The sequence below is a fragment of the Larimichthys crocea genome, chromosome VI (genome assembly GCF_000972845.2).
Source record: "Larimichthys crocea isolate SSNF chromosome VI, L_crocea_2.0, whole genome shotgun sequence".
Taxonomy (NCBI): domain Eukaryota; kingdom Metazoa; phylum Chordata; class Actinopteri; family Sciaenidae; genus Larimichthys; species Larimichthys crocea.
In genome coordinates this window covers 18,626,510-18,646,812 of record NC_040016.1, presented here as the reverse complement: position 1 = coordinate 18,646,812, position 20,303 = coordinate 18,626,510, and the positions used below count along the sequence as shown (strand labels likewise).

The window sequence follows — 20,303 nt, the reverse complement described above, 5'->3', positions numbered from 1 at the left end:
TACGCAGCAAAACTCAAAAGTCAGTCTCATACATATGTTTGGTCAAGACCAGTGCCGCAAAAGCGCTGATAACCTTCAAGCGCCTTTTGATTAAATGATTAAATCAGATATTTTCAAGGTTATTGGTGTTGGTTGAAACATATACTAAACTCCAGCAGCATTTTAAATGCAGATAACATGTTTAACACTTATGGTCATCATCATTATAAGTAACTCTTGGTGATTTTCATTAAAAAACAATTAGTTCTTAAACGGCAACATACGCACTGCAACATTCTCAGTATACATAATTTGTTTGATACTGATGTTTACTCAGTTGTCCTTACTTTTTCTGCTTCATGCCTTATCACCGTGAGACAGGTTTGACAGACATTACTGTTAGTATGTCCCTGACGTTAAAGGTGTTGTTTGTCATATTGCAATGGAAAGACTCTTTCTGTCGTGTCCTTGAATGTAGCTCAGCAGTGCTGTGATTGTAATGATAATGTAATTGGTCCTACAGTGGCCCTGCCATCTAAATCTCCATTAACAGACAATGAATGACAGTGTTTTACACTCAAAGCTGCCATTTATGCTCCATCTGTGTCCAAGTCCAATTTTGTGTTTGTTCATTAAACGGGATACGTATTCAAGGGGACAGGTTTATCTGTAATTTGTAGCATTTAGTCATTTGGACAGAGTCGCCTTTTGAAAAGTTAAATTATAAGCTGAAAGCAAAGTGCGTCATAAATAACGTTAATAAAAAACGAAATCTGTGTAGTATTTCAATTATGACGGCATGGAATGAGGCCAGACACAAATAGCGATTAATGATCTGCTGCATAAAATGAAAAATGGCATGCTCTCATGCAATTTTTGAACGTCCTTGTGGAGGTGAATGAACTGGTTGTAGATTTGAAAAGCCAATGTAAACAGCGAGAAGCTCTTGGGGCAACCTGTCATATCATATTTATCATTTGTAAAAAAACTGATGAATGTGATTTTGTTTTTTACCTGCCTGTCAAAGATCGAGTGTGTAGCATTGTGTTGGAACTAGTGGTGTAATCGCTGCATTGCAATCTCCTCACATCACCCTCGCCAACTTAAAAGACAGGGTCTTGTTTTAGAGTCAGTATTTTGTTTTTCTCTTCTTAGATACAGTACAAACATGCTATTTCCCCCTGATTATACATGCATGAAAACATAGTTATAAATATTATATTCCATGTCTTCCTTATTATGAAAAATAATCGTACACACTGCACCTTAAAGTAAGTTATTAACCTTTTGTTCATGTTTTGCAGTTACCATGCTCACCATCTTAGTTTGATGGGTTGTTTTTTGTAGGTCTTTGGTCATAAAGCAACGCATCGGCCAAGATTTTGACCTGCTGGTTGTGGATAAAATGTTTGGGAGTTATTGACATTTATTCTCAAGGTTTCATCACAGTCACAATGGTGAGACGGGTCACTGAAAAGGAAAGCCACTGGATAAATAAAAGTTTTGACCTGCTGACAACAATAAAAAGTGGAGGGATCACCGAAGTCGTATATAAGATATCAGTACCTATTTTTACGGCAATCCATTTAATATCTGTTGAGATATTTCAGTCTGGATCAAATGGCATGACCAAGTGACATTATCCCCAGACATTGGAAAAAAACACAAGGTGACAAACATTTGCAATGTGGGCTGATACTACAGGTTTCCATACAATGCCATGAAATGTCACTTCCAGTATAGACATAATCACCCCTGGGCAGCAGACAGCAGACAGCCAGCGCTTTCCTTATGTTGTTTTTCCTTCGAAATACAATTTGAGTGTCAACAGTGGATTATTATCCCAGCTAACAACAGCTCAGCTCAGTGCTAAACTAATTCATGAAAACACCAGCCTATTGCGTGAGAGGCTCAGTAATACTGCAGTTCATCCAACACATATAATATCTTTCCTTTGGTGTATGTGGCTGCATCACTCTTGCATCATTGCTCATATGGCGATGTATTACGGGTCCATGTTTAAAAAAAAAGATTCTCCTTGATGTATTTTCCCAACATCTACTTTATCAAACCTGCTGTAAGTGGAGACGGCATCTCTGTAAGGATTGGAACGTCGTTTAGATTTAGTTTTAGTTTTAGGGTGAATGTGCAGTGAGTGAATGATGAATGTTTTGTGAGTATAAGGCAACAGTAGGAAGTTAGACGTGCTACCGAATCTCACCACCAGATAGAGTCAATAAGCTGTGTAGCTTCATGTGCGGCTCACAAGAATGCGAGACCATTTATTTGTGGATCGATATAGTTCATCCTGCAGTCATGTCATCTGCTCTTTGAGACAGTGAGAACCTTCAAAGTCACTGCGAGCGAAACAGATATTAAACTCTGAAACAACAGATCTTGTTTTTCTTGTTTTTGCTGAAACAGATAATTTACATGGAACTCATTGAATCACAAACCAAACTCTCTTTCACCATGGCAACCATGCACAGAGGACGGGCAGATGAACGCAGACCTGTTGCCATCTCCCACGCAAAATACATAACCGCATACCACACACACACACACCTGAACACACACTGTGCTAGTAAATTGAAATATGACACATGGAAGTGGTGATTAATCATGACCAGTCACATTGTCTTTGTGAAGCCACTGAAATAAATTCACCCGCTCTCATATATAAATGACATACTACAGAATAATAGTGAAGCTCTGTAATTAGTTATTATAATACATTCATTCCTATTTTCAGTTCTTTCCCAGTGGGCGAGCAGATGTGATTAAGTTGTGCAATTAGCAGTTGCTCTCTCCACGGTGTGATTTTCATTGACCCTGTGAACTTCCTCAGAGATCTAGGAGAGCGTGTTTAAGACGTGACAAATGTTTTTCTTCTCATTAGACTGCATGTACAGTATGACGCCATCAAAATGTGAATATTATTCAAACTATGAGTAGTGTTCACTTCCCTCCATCTATCTCTGTCCCTCTGTTCTCTCCCTCACCCCCCCTCCCTCCCACAAAAGGCAGGCTCCTCGGCAACCCATCGCCGTTAGATACTGCTGGGCTTGTCACCATGGCAGCAAATTCTCAATCATTTTCTCTCTCTACCATGTTTCTCTGTGTGCACATGCTCACACATTTTGACTGTGATGTGGGAGGGTTGTCCTTGCAGTCCTTGAGCGTTCCCAGGTCCAGCTGGAGAACAGTCCACCTGTGAACAGAATTCAAATGCAGCGACAGGGGGAAAGAGATTGCTATGCCACGCATTAGGCATAGCACATTTTCAACATTTCACATGCAACCTGTTAGCAGAGAGTCATTCTGTGCTATCGTGCATCACATGGCAGATTTCCTTTTTTCGCACTGAGCTGTGTGTGCACTGAGGAATGAGCCACATACCAAAGCTTGACACACAGACATGTTTGTTTCTGTTCAGACGCACTGAAAACAAAGAGTTAATGTATTAATAATACCAGGGAATGAAATATGGGAGTTTATTTTCACCTGTAAACACACTGTCAGATATTTGCCACATGGTGTGTGTGTGTGTAGCACAAAGATTTTACTTCACACATGCACACATAGATGCATGCATGCACACATGCATTATGCTGTATTTTCGAGGCCACGTTGTGACTTGAATTCTCGTGTCTCTTGCGGAGGGACGGACGGCCAGGGCAGTTGACGTCAGCTGATGGACAAACGAAAATTAACACACAGAGAAAAATATTAGGTGAGACGCGGGGAAAGAATTAAGAGAGCGAGGAGAGAGATAAGAGGATAGGCAGAGCTGATTTTCTTTCTCCAATAAAAGCGACAACCCCCCCAATGTTGCTATGGCGACCTCCTCTCTCTCCCTTCCTTTCAGCAAGCTACCACTTATCCTTGCTGCCTTTCAGTCAGCAGGGCATGTGGGTGTGTGTGCTTTTGTGTGTTGGCTCCTGAATGAATCAAGTAAATGAAGGGGAAAGCCATTAGAGAGCCAAGTCAGACACACACACACACACACACACACGGGTGTACACATGTATACACCCACGCACAATTAAGACACATTAATATAGTCGCACAAGTTATCTGAGTTCTCTGTTGTTTTTGTTTCAGTCTCTGTCTCTTTTGCTCTTTCATCTCACAGCATATCCTGCAGTAGCTCCTCTATCTGTTTTCTTTTTTTTCACAGCTACTCTGCCTGATTTTCAGTCAGCACACACCCACTCAACTACACACATATCTTCCCTCACCAGTACTTCTAGTGAGCGTGAACTACAGTGAAAAGAATTCCTATTCCATTAGCAAAAGGTCAGTTATCATAAAAAAAACCAAAAGGTGAATCTTATACCAATACCATGCAGCAGAACCGTCTCAAAGGTGTCACAGGCCATCAAAGGATGCAATTCCCTCCATTTACTGGAGTGTGTGCAGTGCAACAACACATCACAGAAAAACAGTGCTTTGCTGTAGTTACACTGAGCTCAACTGTTCTTCACGCAGACACACGCACGAGCGCACAAACATGCTCACTCGGACACTCTTTTGTTTTTAACTCACAGCTTCTGTCTTCACGCTGTGGAGGAATTGCACAAAATCTGCATGATTCAACACGAGCGCTGGTGTATTTTTCATCACCGACCAGAGGCTGTGTTTCTATCCAGCTCTCTTCAGTCTTAACAAGCGCTTCGTTCGATAACCCCTCTTAATGCTAAAATAAAAAATGCATGTCCTCGTGCAAGTTTCTGGCGGCTGTCATCATCGTTTGACCCAGTAAAGACTCTGGATGTCATGTTGAATATCTAGATAGACATTAGCATCCATATCTGGTGGATCCAAAGATGTGATTTAGCATAATGCAGTCTCAAAATCCACTAACAGCAGGAAGACATGCATGCCCTGATCATACCGTTGTCTCTACAGGGAGAATATTTTGCACACATCAGGACTGAGCAGTAATATCCTGCATTCGTGTACAACTTTAGGAGTTAATACCGACGAGACGGGTTTAGTTTGTTGAGTCGACGTAGTGAAATGTGTTTAATTTTGATCCGAGGATTCACATCAACAGACAGATTTGATGGAGCAGTTGCAAGAGATAGAATGAAGTACCTTTAAAACTGCATTAGCTGATTTTTTTGGGCCACTTGAGGGCAGCAAAACAAGGAAACATTCCAAATACAGAGCAGCATCATCATTCATCTACAGCCATGGCAAGTTAAGTCCAATATTATATATACTTTTAGCACCAATTCCTGAGGGGAATACATGACTCTTCAGCAGCTCTGTTGACCAGTTAGTTACTCTGTCTCTGCAGTTGATACTGAGCAGTTAATGGACTCATTTGCTTGCTGTCGCATGCTGAATGCCGATGAGAGCGATATGAACCAAAGCAGCAAAGTGACGGAGCAGAGGACCAAAATTATGAGCTGAAAGATTGGAAAGTTTGGTGATGATTCTCTGTGGGTTTGTTGCCACAAGTGACACTTTTTACATTACGCATAATTATTTCACATCAATTATTAATATATAAATATTGTCTATAGCAGATGTGATGATGTCGCCACATCATCACATCTCACTGCACTCATTTGACTTTGTCTTCTTTAGGTTTTCAAGTTACATTTACTCTCAACACTCACACATGGGCACCACTTTTTTTTAACTGCAGGTGCTACAGTATTTTGCACAAACGTCCACTTCAATCTCCGCCTGCCTTACGACATTTGCATGACGTGCAGACTCTTGAGTGAGTAATAATGATGGCGACTCTTGAGATCTTTTACTTTACACGTTCGTTTCCACTCGCAGTGCTGCGTGCGTGCTATTCATCACGTTACTGCTGTATCAATGCAGCCTGGAGCAATCCACAGAGTAGAGTTACATCTCCATTCCAGTTCAGTCTAACTATATTGCCTTTGTCATTTTTTATATATGACCAAAGTGAGGACATAAGTTATTCCCTACAAAGCTATGGTGATGTTATTGAAAATATATGCATGCGGCAGTACGTCTGAGAGCCTCTCTGCACACATACTGGACTAAATTATTGTTCTTTCATACATAAATTACCACCAGTAGTCACCACCTGTCAATTTAATATTATACAGGAGCTGTAGGAGAGAATATGAAAACGCTGATCAGGAATAAGCAAGCAGAGAGTTAGAATAAACCGTCAGAAGCCAAAACCTCACAGTAAAATGCTTCATTAGTGTCTTATTGTCTCTTTTATGTATGTGATAGTGTGTACAGAGAGAGAGGGAGAAAATGACTTTATCGGTTTCTACTCTTGGCTATTTTCTATATTTCACTGATGCAGACGTTTAGGCTGATCCTTTGGGTAAGGTGTATAAAGAGCTTTATTGAGCTCAGAGTACCATTACAATGAAGCTCATTAAGACCTTATTGAAACCTGAAGTTGTCTAAGCTCACGGAATGATTTAAGCTCACACTAAGGGTTTGAAAAACAAATGAAACAGAAATCGTTCAACAAGTCTGTTTAATGAAGAGGTGAGAAAGGATTCAATCCGTCTCGTACAGATACTGTGAAGAAGACTGAAAGACAAAAACAATGACTTTCAGAATGCAAACTGTCTCCCCTGCAACCTGCATCATCCCCTATCAATGAGCCAGCATTACAAGCAGGTTTTTTAATCTGCAGACGATGGCAGGAAACTAAAATGCCACCGAGAGCTAAAGAAAACTTCTCATCCATAAAAGTAACACGCTGTAACTAACACATGAGGAAAAGAGGAAGAGAGGGAGAGAGAGAGAGTGAGGAAGGCAACAGAAAGAGTGGAGGAGAGATGAGAGGGACAAAAGCTCTGCTGCAGAACACACCTCATCTCCATTTTAGCTGGAGGGGGAGAGAGAGAGAGAGAGAGAGAGAGAGAGAGAGAGAGAGAGAGAGTCGGTCTGTGCCAATTTGCTCTTCAGCTCCAGTGACAGAGAGGAGAGTGCTAGGGAAGTGATATTTCAGGAATCTTAAGAGACCCACAAACGTGTGACTGAGAGGAAGAAGGCGAGACACATCCAGACACGTGAAGCATCTGCAAGGAAAGACTGACAAGCGAGGGGGAAGACAGGAAGAAACGACAGGAAGAGATGTAGCTGGTGCTTCTGTTGCGGTAAGAAGAAAAAAAAAATCTGAAATATGTTTGATTTTTTCTACAGCAAACACAGGACGTCACAGCACTCACACGGCAGACATGCAGACACTCGTGCACACAGTCTCTCCGAGTCGAGGCAGTGTTGATTCAAAGGTGCTGGTAGCAGGTGTGTGTGTGTGTGTGTGTGTTAGAGATGGAGAAGCATGGTGGTTTTGGCAGAGGGTGTGGGGAGGGCGATCATAAGTTTTTCTATATGTGTGTGTCTCTGTGCATGATGGAACAGATTCAGCCGCAGGGCAATGTATCTTTGCTTTTATTATTATGACTATGATCTGCATCCAGCTCCTCTGTCTCTGCCATACATCCCTCTTTCCTGCACTCTGAATCCTCCCTCTCTCTCTCTCTCTATTCCGCCCTGTTGCAGTGTCTCTCTGTGTCGTAGCTGCACAGCACAAACAAACCTTATGCAATGAACCATTTCATGCAAGCATGTACTTCTACTATTTCCTCTCTCTGACCATAATTCCAGTGTAGGTCTTAAAAGCTTAAGTCTCCAGCTCTCTGGGTCTCTCTCTCTGTCTATTAGATTGGAAAAAGCAAAGTCAAATGGGGCCGACGGAGAGACATGTCTGACTCTAACTTCTGCAGAAGCATCAGTGTGACTGGCATGAAATAACGCAGGCTTTTAATCCCTGTGTTTTTTCACCTCCAAAAGGTTTTGGAAAACTTTTAATCCACTGATTTCACATTATAGGATAGAGAGCACATCTAATCAACCATCCCACACTTAACTGTCTAAATGAAATTAGAAGTGCATGGCTCAAGTTATATTTGTATAGCACATCAAATGTCAGATTTTCTCTAAATCTTAACGGTGATTTGTCTCTCTCTCTTGAATGTTGGTGTGTGTGTTAGTGTGTGTGTGTGTGTGTAGGGTTTTATTGAATGCTTTTAAACCTCCTCAGAGAATCATTGCATTGGTTTGTTTCCCTCTCGCAGCGATTGTAAAGTGTTTGTTACACTCAAATCGTTAAAGCACCAGACAGGAACTTCGATTCTGAGTTGAAGTGTATTGAAGTGAAGTCAGGTGCTCCACTTCTCACACGCCTATAGTGTGTATTAATGGATGCTTGGCAATATCCTAAGATATTGGGTGTGTGAGTGGATATGGGGAGGGAAATAGATCCATTGTACGAGAGAATAATGTTCAGAATTTGTGAGAGAAATCTCAGGTATTGATCCAGGAACCTTCACTGCATGATATGAAACTCAAACAATGCAGAACAAAAATTCACAAATGTCTGGTATTGTCAATCCGTTAGATTAAAATACACACCTGCATAAGTGATTATGAAGCCTCGTGCGACTCCGGAGGAACTGTGTGAAGTCTGACAAATCAGGCATCCTCAAGTGATGCAATTTTAGTCCGAGAAAAACAATCTGTTGGTGTGCCATTAGAAAGAATATATATAACATCTCAAACCAAACAGTTTTTTTGGGTAATGTATGCAGCAGGTTTTGACAAAGAAGATAATATAAATGTTTCTGCTGCATCAATTTTGATCATTTCAAACAATGTTAGAGGAACACAATGCTAAATCAACGGAGTACTGTTTTAAAGGTCGTCATAGAATCGATGGACTATGTTGGTACATGTATCTGAATCAATAAAACCAACGTGTGATTGAACTCTTTCAAAGTTCTCCTTCCCATTTTCAGAAGGAAGGGTGTGTCAAAGAAATGTAGCAGATATCTACATATTGATGCAGAATCTGTAGGCGAGTACCCAAGAGTTCGTGTGACTTCAGAATGTATCGGCAATCATCTGACGACAGTTTAGCTTTTTCTTATTATAGAGATTAGCAGGAATGTGTCTTTCTTTTGTCATTCCAGTGTATCAAGTTGCGAGTTGGACAACAGAGGAAGTTTTGTCCTGGAAATCTGTAAACATTGATTGACAGGTTGGCTTGTTTGAGCAACCAGGCTTTATTCAGCCCGCCTCTGCTCCACCCACGCTCCACAGGTTTGCCCATTTTTTTAATTTGTAGGCAAGAGGCAGAGGCAGGACCCTTTGAGCTTCATAAACCTGTGGGTATAGATATTACGTCTATGTTTTACTCTGTCTATGGTTGCATGACTGCTGCGAGATGAGCGGAAACATGAGCTACAGGCCACTTTTGTGTCACCACACAGCAGCGACTGACTGACATCTGCATCTTCCTTTAGTAAAAGTTCGCTTTTAACTCCTTACAATTATATTCAGTCACTACGTCTAGTTAGAATATTTATGCAATAGTTTAGTATCACGGAGAATCACTTTTGGATTAAGGTCAGTGCAGATTCATCTTTTTTTGTTATTATTACTCATCCTGGTATGGCTGAGGTATTGCTGTGGATAATATGTGAGCTACTATCTATGCAGTCATACATACTTTCAAAGAAATACGAGTCAGAAGAAAGAGGGGTGTAATAATGGCCACTATGAGCAAAAAAACTCTATTATCCATGGGATTATGGCGAGTTGGGAGTTATGAAAGAAGCTGAGTCATACAGATCTGTTTTACAATCCTTTTGTGAATAGTTCGAATTACAAGGCAGCACAAGTCCTTTGAGTATACACACATCAGCACAAATTTTCCTGAAACTACCCTCAAAACATTGGGAGCTTTTTTTGGGGGAGCAAATGACTAAGACGTGGGATATCAAATTTAAATAATGAATCCATTATTGGGCAGGTTGCATCTGAAAAGATGAGAGAGTGTAGATGAAAGTGAGTGGCTGTTAATACTGTTACAGCTCCTAAATCACACGCAAAGTGCTCACGTTGGGCTGTTCACACAATTAAAATACACAGTGTTAAATGCTAATATCTCATTTCAAAAACAGCACTGAATCGAATCTTTCCCTCCTTCCTGTTTGTGGAGAAAACATGGCCAGCATATCTCCACATTTTCATCATCCTGCATACTGTACACTGCAGACCAGATGTGGTTTTTTTTAATCACACCAGGTGTTCGGACAGGAAGGAGTTTCCTGCGAGGGACAGGAAAGGTTAAAAGTTCATCTAACGGCAACTTTATTTACAGAACTGCATCACGGTCGATGGACAGATTCGCAGACATGCGATCAGTATGCATGTTTCCTCAGTCCAGTCCAGCGTTGATACATCTGTGTTCGGATTGGAAAACAAAATTCCTAAGTAAATCTCAAAACACAGAGACAGAGTGAGACTGGGAGATTTGTTTCCATGGCAACTACACAGTAAGCCTTGCATGGCTTCACAGCATGTGTGTAATACCAATACGACAAAATACAGTTCTTGTGTGTGTGTGTGTGTGTCCCGCAAAATACTGTTTTTCATATCAGCTTGACGGAAAGAATCATATGGAAGACAAAATGAGTATTATAATGTGTTGTTAGCCAGCTGCTGTTGTTGAAGCTTCTCAGAGTTACAGCCCATCTGTGATGGATTTGTACTGTAAATTTTCTCTGTGTACAGAAAAACTAATATTTCAAACATGACAATCACATAAAGATCATGCACACGGGACACTGAGGTATTAAAGGATAGTTTTAGCGTTTATGCAGTTCTGTAAGTGCAGATGTGTTATTAATGTTACAGGTGCATATCCTTCAAGCTTCTATAATTAATATTATTACATAAACAGTTAATCAAACGACGGCGTGTAATGCGAAAGGTTTCAAACCTATAGAGACACTGCAGCTCTCAGCTCTGCAGAGCCCTGCAGCACGTTTCAGCTCATTGTTTTTTTTTTTTCCAGCCCCTAATTAATTAATTAATGTTTTGATTCACTCTCACTGATCTTAATGGAGCAGTCTTTAACTGCTGAGGACAGCTGTTTTCGGTGACGACCTCTAAAACCCCCTCTGAATGCTACCTGCTCACCAACTTGGCGACCGGTGACTAAACATAGCAGCAGATATATTTCTCAGGAGCTGGAAATATTGGACTTACATTCTTTTAGTTTGCCTTAACGAATTTCACAATATGTCAATGTTGTGTTTATAGCTCGTCGTGCTGCCCTCAAGTGGCCAAAAGACCAATGCATGTGCAGGTTTAATGAAACAAATAATAGCTGTTGAATGATATACCAACATATAACCTTTTGTCAGTCATACTTAGCAGCTACGTCAATTAAAACCTGCTGTCGAGAACAGGCTGATGCCCTGATAGCCCGGCACATAAAATGTTGTGCATTTATAGTCAGCGAATTACCGGGATGATCCCACTGCTGCCAAATGTCTACGATCCATTAATGTGATGGGTGCACCATGAACACTGAGCAGTACTGTCAGTCACTCGGGACAAGAGTTTGCTAAATGATGTAAATGTAAATACTGATGTAACTGCTGTGTTTCCATGTGTTGCAAGGTGTGTGTGTGTGTGTGTGTGTAGCTATATTCATGCAGTCTTCCATTATACCCTCGAGCACAGTAAGGCTGATAATATAAAAGATCCTTGGGGTCTTTTTAACGTTAATGTCACATAATAAATACAATTTGTAGGACGCTACGTTCTAACGGGCACTGAATGTGAAGTGCTGGTATGAAATATTTACGTGCTACACGATTTCATCACTCCTGCATATTTACATATTTCCCCGTAGGATGAGAGAAACAGTCATCGCAAGCAGAGCGCTGTTTTTCACACTTCCTTCTCATATTTTCTCTCTCCTTGTACCGTGATTGTCTTTGTCTCTGAATTACACCGTCCTCGTCGATATGTGCTACTACAGCTCAGACCTCCTTTTGTAAAAACACCAACCTTGATTTGTTGTCTCTCCATGCTCATCCATCCACTCTTCCTCACCTCTCCCTTTGCTCTGTTTGGCTGCAGAGCATTTCTGTTTTTATGAGTCATAACACATCCTTGAAAACTCCATGTGACCTTGCAAAGGCATCTACTGGGTTTGCTGTCCACATAGATGTCGAGTTGGGAGTGGGATTTGATATGTGGAGCTTAAAAAGAGATGTTCGTTTTTATAGATTTATGTAATTTTTCTCTTCCTTTCTCTTCTTATGTCTCTGACAAAACAGTGAGCCGCCACGCTGCGAGCCATGAGTCCTCCACCTGTGTCCAGGAAATGAAATTGATGGTGTGACAACAACGTCTGTGATCGAGCTACCAGCCCCTGTTGTGCTACAGCAATCAAAGTTACATATAGAAACACGCTGACACTCGACCATCTGGCTTAGCTTTTACATACACACTGACACATACATTTCTCGTCCGAATGATTCATCCCACATTGTCTTAATCGGCTCCTGTGACCTGTGAGGATTATGAGGCCTGCTTTAGTGTTTCTACAGACATGCGTGTTTGTTGGGGTATGTGTGCCCGGTGTAGTGGGCTCGCTGCCTCACGCACTACCATGGCATGTCTCCTGCCCCTCACGGTGTGTGTGTCAGATCAAGCCATGGTTCTCCCCTGATTCTGTGTACCATGAAGCTCCCACTGTGGACTGCAACGACCTCCTGTTGACCAAGCTCCCTTTACCAATACCCACAAACACGCACACCCTGCGCCTACAGAGTAACCTTCTCTCTGAGCTCGACACTGTAGTGCTGCACAGGCTCCCCAACCTCACCGACCTTGACCTTTCCCAGAATCGCTTCAGCCACGTCAGAACGATAACTCAGAGCTCCTCCCTGCCCTCTCTGCTGTCTCTGCACCTGGAGGAAAATCAACTCAGTCGCCTCCCCGATGCCGCCTTCTCCTCGTTGCCAATTTTGCAGGAGCTCTTTCTCAGCCACAACAACTTACACTCAATAGCACCCGGAGCCTTCACCGGTCTGAACTCCCTACTGCGTCTGCATATCAACAACAACAGACTCACCACTGTTGACCCCCGGTGGTTCAGGGCTTTGCCTCGTTTGGAAGTTCTCATGCTTGGAGGAAACCCTGTGGAGGCCCTGCCTGAGCGTGGCTTTCTGGCCCTGAAATCCCTCCGGAGTCTTGTCCTTGGTGGTATGGGTCTGAGAAGCTTGGCTGAAAAAGCGCTGGAAGGACTGGAGGGCCTGGAGAGCCTCTCCTTCTATGATAACCTGCTGACAAAGGTCCCCACTCAGGCCCTGAGTAGAGTACCAGGGCTGAAGTTCCTCGACCTCAACAAGAACCGCATCAAACTGATCGAGACAGGAGACTTCCGAGACATGATCCACCTGAAGGAGCTCGGCCTGAACAACATGGAGGAGCTGGTGTCCATTGAGAAAGCTGCCCTGGAGAACCTTCCAGAGCTCACCAAGCTTGAGATCACCAACAACCCGCGACTGTCCTACATCCACCCGCAGGCTTTCCTCCAGCTGAGCAGGCTGGAGAGTCTAATGCTCAACTCCAACTCGCTGAGTGCTCTGCACCAGCACATCATGCTCTCCCTGCCGAGCCTTCAGGAGGTCAGCTTACACTCCAACCCACTGCGATGCGACTGCCTGTTTCACTGGGCTGCCGAGGAGGCCTCTCACCTTCACTTCGAAGACACGCAGACAGACACCAGAACAGCTCGGAAGGTGCGTTTCATCCAACCCCAGGCCACGCTGTGCTCTGAACCCCCAGAACTGAGAGCTCGCAGGGTGAGAGAGGTGTCCTCCAGGGAGATGTCAGCCTCATGCCTCCCAATGATCCCTACCAGTTCACTCCCCTCCTATGTTGGGGTAAGAGAAGGAGGAAAACTGATCTTGCACTGCCGAGCTCTTGCAGATCCGCAGCCTGAACTGTACTGGGTGACTCCGACTGGGCTGAGACTTGGTCCTGCACCGAGCCATGCATCCGAAGGTTTACCAGCTCCTGCACCCTGCCACAGCCCGACAGCCTCAGAGGGATTCAACCACACATCTGCCTCCAGCGTCTCTCCCAGCCAGGCTCAAGATAATACTCCCTGTAACCCTCACAAACACTATCGTCTACTGCCTGAGGGCACTCTGGAGATGAACAAGGTCACCACCAGCGAGGCAGGGTTATATACCTGTGTAGCTGAGAATGCGCTGGGAGCAGATACACGTAGTGTTACTGTGGGTGTGCATAGCAGACAAAAGAAAAGAAAGAGGGGGGTGGCTGCTGACATAAAGGGGTATACATTATTCAGAAAGGATGCCACCTTGGAGGTGCGGGAGGTCGGGCAACACTATGCTATCCTGTCATGGCAGAACGGGCGCAACCTGCCATCAACTCGTCTATCCTGGCAAGCCATATACTCAAACGCACACACGCCCACATATACCACACGCATCCTGGCTGGAACACAGAGCTTCAACCTGACCCACCTGCAGGCGGAGACATTTTACCGAGTGTGTCTACATTTAGGGATCAGTGAGGGTGCTAAGCATGCCAGCAGGAGATCAAGAGAGACCAGAAAGACTCAGTGTGTTTCATTCAAGACAAATGATGTCCCGGATCCTCAGCCCAGCCTGCAACTGAGCCCAGAGCTGACCTCCACCGCGATCACACTTCTGCTCCTGGCACTCATATTGCTGCTGTTGGCAAGCCAGGGTTGGGACACTGAACCCAGCAAGGAAGCAGGAAAACACGACTGCACCCACCACCAGGAAATCAAAAGTCCCAAGGCTCTGATCATCAATCAAATGACAGAAAGGAACAACGAACATCAGCCGAAGCAGAGTGAGAAACTGCTATCACATCAGGACTGCTGAGATAATTAGTTTGTGTACATCAGAAAAATCCAGAAAAAAACACTGACACAACACAAACACACACACTCACACACACACATGTCGAATATATACTTTGTGAATCACAGCTAGAAGAGAGGAGTGATAGATCGGAGCAGCAGTGTAGAAAGAGATTTGTATTTATTTTATATACCGTATAAAGTATATTGACATTGTTTCCGTGTTAAGATGTATTGTAAAGAATGCCTAAACCCTAACCAGGGAAATAAAACTGGACAATCATGCTCCTGCAGCACAGTGGGTGAACACAGGAGAAGCAAATGAGTCTGACCTGCCGATGACCGCTGGACTGAAACTAAAGAGAACCAGATTCAGTCCAGGGACTGATATTTACAGAAGAGAGCAGCTCAGACCCCCAGGGTATTTGTCATGTTCCTCTCTACGTGTTCCACAGACTGAACCATATTTTCTCCAAGCAGCTGAATCTCTGAGACTGATGCTGAATGAAAACTCCTGCATTGATGTAAACAACCTTTTTTTGCTTAGCTTTCAGTACCTTGGACTGGGTTGTCCATCTTGCAGTACATATAGTTTTACTCATCCAGATCCCCTGCCTAACACCCTCTTTCAGTATAAAAGTGATCTAAAAGTGATTGTGTTAAATTCTATTTTGAACTATTATACAATAAAAAATCTTTTTAATTTACACATTTTTTACCGTTTTTGTCTGCTTTCTTACCACGGGTCATCATTAGATTGTCAAATCAATAAACAGTGGTGTTAAACTAAACTCTCTACATAAAGTCACACATTAGGGCTTCATTTACAGATACAACTCCTTACTTATCTGTATGCAGTTGCCATTATTCCACAGTAGGAATAGATATAATAACATCTCTGAACATCTGACACCTACTCAGTGTTATGTAACTTTCCATCCTTAGGTTACACAAGCTCACATGTGGGCCTTGAGGTCCTCGACAGTATTAGTTGTTTGGCTTTGAAACAGTAGGTGCCAGTCTATCTCAACTGTGGTGACCAGGGTCGAAGAGACCTGTTACTGCCTTCATAGACATAATAGATAGCTTGCAGTTGACGGTCCAATCTGCATAAACAGACATCTGTGTCTCCAGACTAGAATATGCTGACAATAACACCTCCATGAGTAAAGACATTTTCTGTGACTAATTCTGGGCGTGTAGTATTTGTGCTGTTATCTTGGGGTTTAAAGTCGATCCACCAGCATGAGTTGGGCAGAATGTGAGATCGACTCAGGCACTTCTGATGAACTTTGAGAGTGTCTCTAATTCTCCTTGGGCCAAGCACCAATAAATAATACATCATAAGACATCAGAGGCTCCTGAACACTTTCCTCCCTCCTGACCTCACCACTGACCTTTGATTCCAGCAATTTCTCCAAAACACAGTAAACACAAGAAGCAGTGGGTTCCCTGCTGGATAAAACATGGAAATGAGCACAGGGTAAAGGGATAGGTTCACATTATAGAGTCAGTTTAATACTTACATTCCTCCTTTCCATGCTGGAGGTGAAGAGATCCCTTCTGTTGTGACTGAGTGTATTAAATGCACAGCAGTGACACTGAGGTTAGTCAGAAGTGTGGGTGGTGGGGTGCAACCTTTATACTGTCATTGGGTGCAGCAGACAAGTGCGCATGTGAAAACTCAGAGAGCAAACTATGTCCACCATGTGAAGGAAATAGATGCGCCAGCAGATGAGCCATTTGTAGAGAAGCCGACAGTTAATGAGGCCGAGACTTAGTTTGAAAAGGTCTCAGGGTTTGCAAGGCAGACCAAGAAACTGTACCCAATTACCTTAAAGACTTCTAGCTGAGCTAAGACAGGTTAACATGTATAGTGTTGGTAGGCACCTGATCATGCTTTTAATTGAGGTTACTGAATGCTTGTCCACCATTCCACTGGGTGGCACTGCAACATTGAGATTGTTGCTAGTTGAGAGACTCATAGAAGAAGAGACAGAAAGTAACTAAGAAGATTGACTTCATTGATTCTTCAATGGGTCAAATTATATCTTTGTTACCTTATAATGAGTCTTATATATCTACAACTACACCAAGGACCTGTGGCCTTTTCTAGGGAGTACACTATTTGTTGCACCTCCACGTTTCTACAGCAGCCCGGAACAGACAAACCAAACGATAGCTCCACGTTTGAGGGCGAGTGGAGAGGGTTGCAATCCGCAACTACACAGTTAGATGGCACTAAATCCTACAATACTTGCTCGACTACACTTCAGTTTGAATTACGTACTTTTACTTTTCTACATTTATTCAATAGCTGAAGTTACAAATTAAGTTTTTACACGAGTTTTATAAATATTACAGATGATAACACTTCTGTTCTTTTGCTTTAATAACATTCTAAATGCTAAACTTTTACCTGTAATGGAGGTATTTTTACAATGTGGTAGTTACTCCTACTTACAGTAAAGGCGCACTGTGGAGTTTTCTTGTAAACAAACATTCAGTGCTACTCAGTAAATGAGATCTAATAAATGTGTTGTATGTATTTCAGTTTTCCAAATCGCTATTACACCACTGGTTCACACATCATATATAATAAGCACTGCAGTATATTTTCATTTATAAACAAAAAGAAACACAAAAATCTGATTTCCAATGATCAAATAAATGAATACACGCTCATCATATATCTGAATATACCTTATTACATGTGGTTGACTAAATATAAGGTGAGTCGTGAGTAGTTAGACTTTGTATTTATTCACACAAAACATAATACATTTTCTTCAATAAGGCAACACAATACTGTATATACATACAATGATCTATATGTATACCATATTTAGATTTGATGTTGTTATTTTTCTTTAAACTAACAACATGTCATTCTTTACTATCACTAGTAGCAAGTGTAAATAAATAAGTTTAGCAAGTCATGTAAAAGAGTACCAGATGCGAAAACTTCAAGTCATACTGTTAGTACATCCAATGCAACAATCCTTTACTCACTGCGTTACTGATATATTTTAGCTGCAGTTGTGATTTTCTGAGAGCAGCTTAAGGGTTCAATGACTTACTGGGATATAAAATAACCCTTTAAAGCAGTTAAAGGTGCCCTGTGGAGTTTGCATATCTTCAAGGTCTAACAAAGGTGCAGAGTGTTATTTCACTCCTCATAAAACACACACAAGTATTTAAAATCCTGCTTTGTTATATCCATGTTTTCTACCTTAGAGTTTTCTTCTGTCCTGCTTTTGTTTTGCCGTGTGTATCTGTGAATTTCCACCATCTGTTGATCAGTGCATCATTGTCAAGAATGTGTGACACTTTAGCCCGTGTATAAGACAAACGGCGCTACTACAAAAGAAAAAAGAAAAAACTCCACAGGGACCCTTTAAAATCTCCAAAAATCAGTTAAAACCAAAGAGAGGAAACATTTAAAAAAAGAACAAATATATTCCTTTTCACTAACAGCATCAACAGTAATGGCAATTTCTATTATTCCCATTAGCAGTATAAGGTTAACATTAACACTGACATCATCATTGGGTGCTAGAGTGGGTGTCATTCCTAAACAATATGAGGTGCTTGACTTTTTTTGTGACTTTTAAAAAATGTTGAAAACTCTTCTTCTTTTTTTTTTCCAGTGTGAAATGTGCACAGTAATAATGAGCGTGGTGTTGAGCGTACTGTACAGAGTGACTCAAAGTGAAAATGCTATGTTAGTTCGATACCCATTCTCTCTTCACAGATAAGATTGTACAGTCATTTACAAAAATATACCTCTATTCTGCATTAACAAATGACAGCAGTGATTAGTACTGGTAGTACGGGACATGAAAAAAAAAATACACAAAATGTTTATGACACAGTGGATGTAAAAAAACGACATTAAACTATTTTTATATATCGCTGTATCGCGCACAATACTGTGTGCTCACGATACATGAGCAGCAATAGATGTTTCTGATGCCCGCGGCCGGGTCACTCGACTGTTGACCTGACCAATTTTATGCTGAAAAAATGTTATGCCAATTTTTTAATGCGACTAAACGAGCCAACAGAGCTGCTCTTTTGTCCTGTTTGTTTATGCGTAAAAATCTGAAATCAAGTGTCAAAACTGCTGATTAATTCGAACGCCGGGGGCATCAGACGCTCCTGGAATGTCAGCTGAGTTTGTTTTAAACAAGACGGTTGTTCTGGTATGTCGCTGTGATCTTTTAAAACATGGTAACACTTTATTTTAACACAACTAAGCCTTTATAAGCAGTATATGAGCATACGATGGTTTATAACACACTATAATGTAGTAGTAGCAGATATAAAAACAGTTAAGTAAGTCTGTGTGTTTTTTTTTGTTATGAAGCATTCATAACCTGTGTGTTAGCAGTTAATGGAGCTTTGATAACACTGAAACATAACTGTAATCATACTTTTTCAGTAGTCTTAATCAACACAAACTGTTACACTGCAAACCAACATGACTAATTTTGAACCAACACATGCTTAAATATCATTACAGCTATGTTACGCACCAGTTGTGCTTCATAATAAACCCTTAAAATGTCCCTATATCTGCTTATTATTATAGCGTGTTATAAAATATTAATACTCTGCTTATAAATGCTACTCGTAACATATAGTGAGTGATAAGGCAATGTAGTGACTATGATTAAACATCAGTGTGTTGGATGTCAGAGCTTTCTCACGTCTCTGAAGACATCAAATCTCAAAATTCACACACACACACACACACACACACACACACACACACACACACACACACACACACACACACAGACATACACACACATACACAATGCACAGACACATAAAAAAATAGGCAAGGGCATCGACAAGAATTTTCAGACACTACATACTTGAACAGTTTTGGCTCGATACGTTTACTGTTTAACGGGCTGTGAAAAGGTGGTCTGAGACGAGAGGCGAGTCTAACGACGTGAAGCAGCGTGAATATCGAGTGAATAGACGCCTGACGGCTGAAACGATTAGTGGAGTAATTGATTAGTTAATCGACGGAGAATTAATCTTGACTCTTAATCGTTCACGTAACCTTTCTCTGGTTACGTATAACTGTTTGCTGGTTTTCTCGGGTCTTCCGTCATGGTGAACTGAATTTCGACGGGTTTTTGGAACATTCGTTGGACAATACAAACTATTAAAACAGTGTTCTTCCCTATTTTCTGTTATTTTCATGGACCAATTCATCAGAGGAAATCTGCACACAGATGAATCGATTGAAAACACAGTTGTTATATGCAGCCCTGGGCTTATGTGTCGCAGTATGACAGACATGATGAAAGTAACAAACCTTATCTGCTTCATGTCAGCTGACTTTTTAAGTTATACATTTCTATCTCTCTTTATCAATTAATTCTTTTTTTTTCTGAACTGTCAAAGAAACATCATGTACAACCCCCCCTTCTCCTCCTGTGATGCAAACTCTCACTCCTACTGGAGTGACCTTGAGCAGTCACACAAAGCTGAATCTCATTTCACGACTGTGTGAGTGTGTAAACTCTCCCGGCCCACTCACTCACTCTCGCTCTGTGTGATG

At 41.8% G+C, this 20,303-nt stretch overlaps 1 protein-coding gene across 1 annotated transcript; it reads left to right on the top strand.

The window, feature by feature from the left end:
• The first annotated feature begins 6,769 nt into the window (after positions 1 to 6,769).
• Positions 6,770 to 15,433, top strand: LOC104931833 (leucine-rich repeat neuronal protein 2). Its single transcript, XM_019256328.2, has 2 exons — positions 6,770 to 7,094; positions 12,135 to 15,433. The coding sequence occupies exon 2, from the start codon at positions 12,381 to 12,383 to the stop codon at positions 14,742 to 14,744; it is 2,364 nt and encodes a 787-aa protein (XP_019111873.2). The 5' UTR covers positions 6,770 to 7,094; positions 12,135 to 12,380; the 3' UTR covers positions 14,745 to 15,433.
• The last annotated feature ends 4,870 nt before the right edge of the window (positions 15,434 to 20,303 follow it).

What these genes read in the sequence shown, in the direction of transcription:
- LOC104931833 (XM_019256328.2), top strand. Translation starts at nt 12,381, where the DNA reads ATGAGGCCTGCTTTAGTGTTTCTACAGACATGCGTGTTTGTTGGGGTA.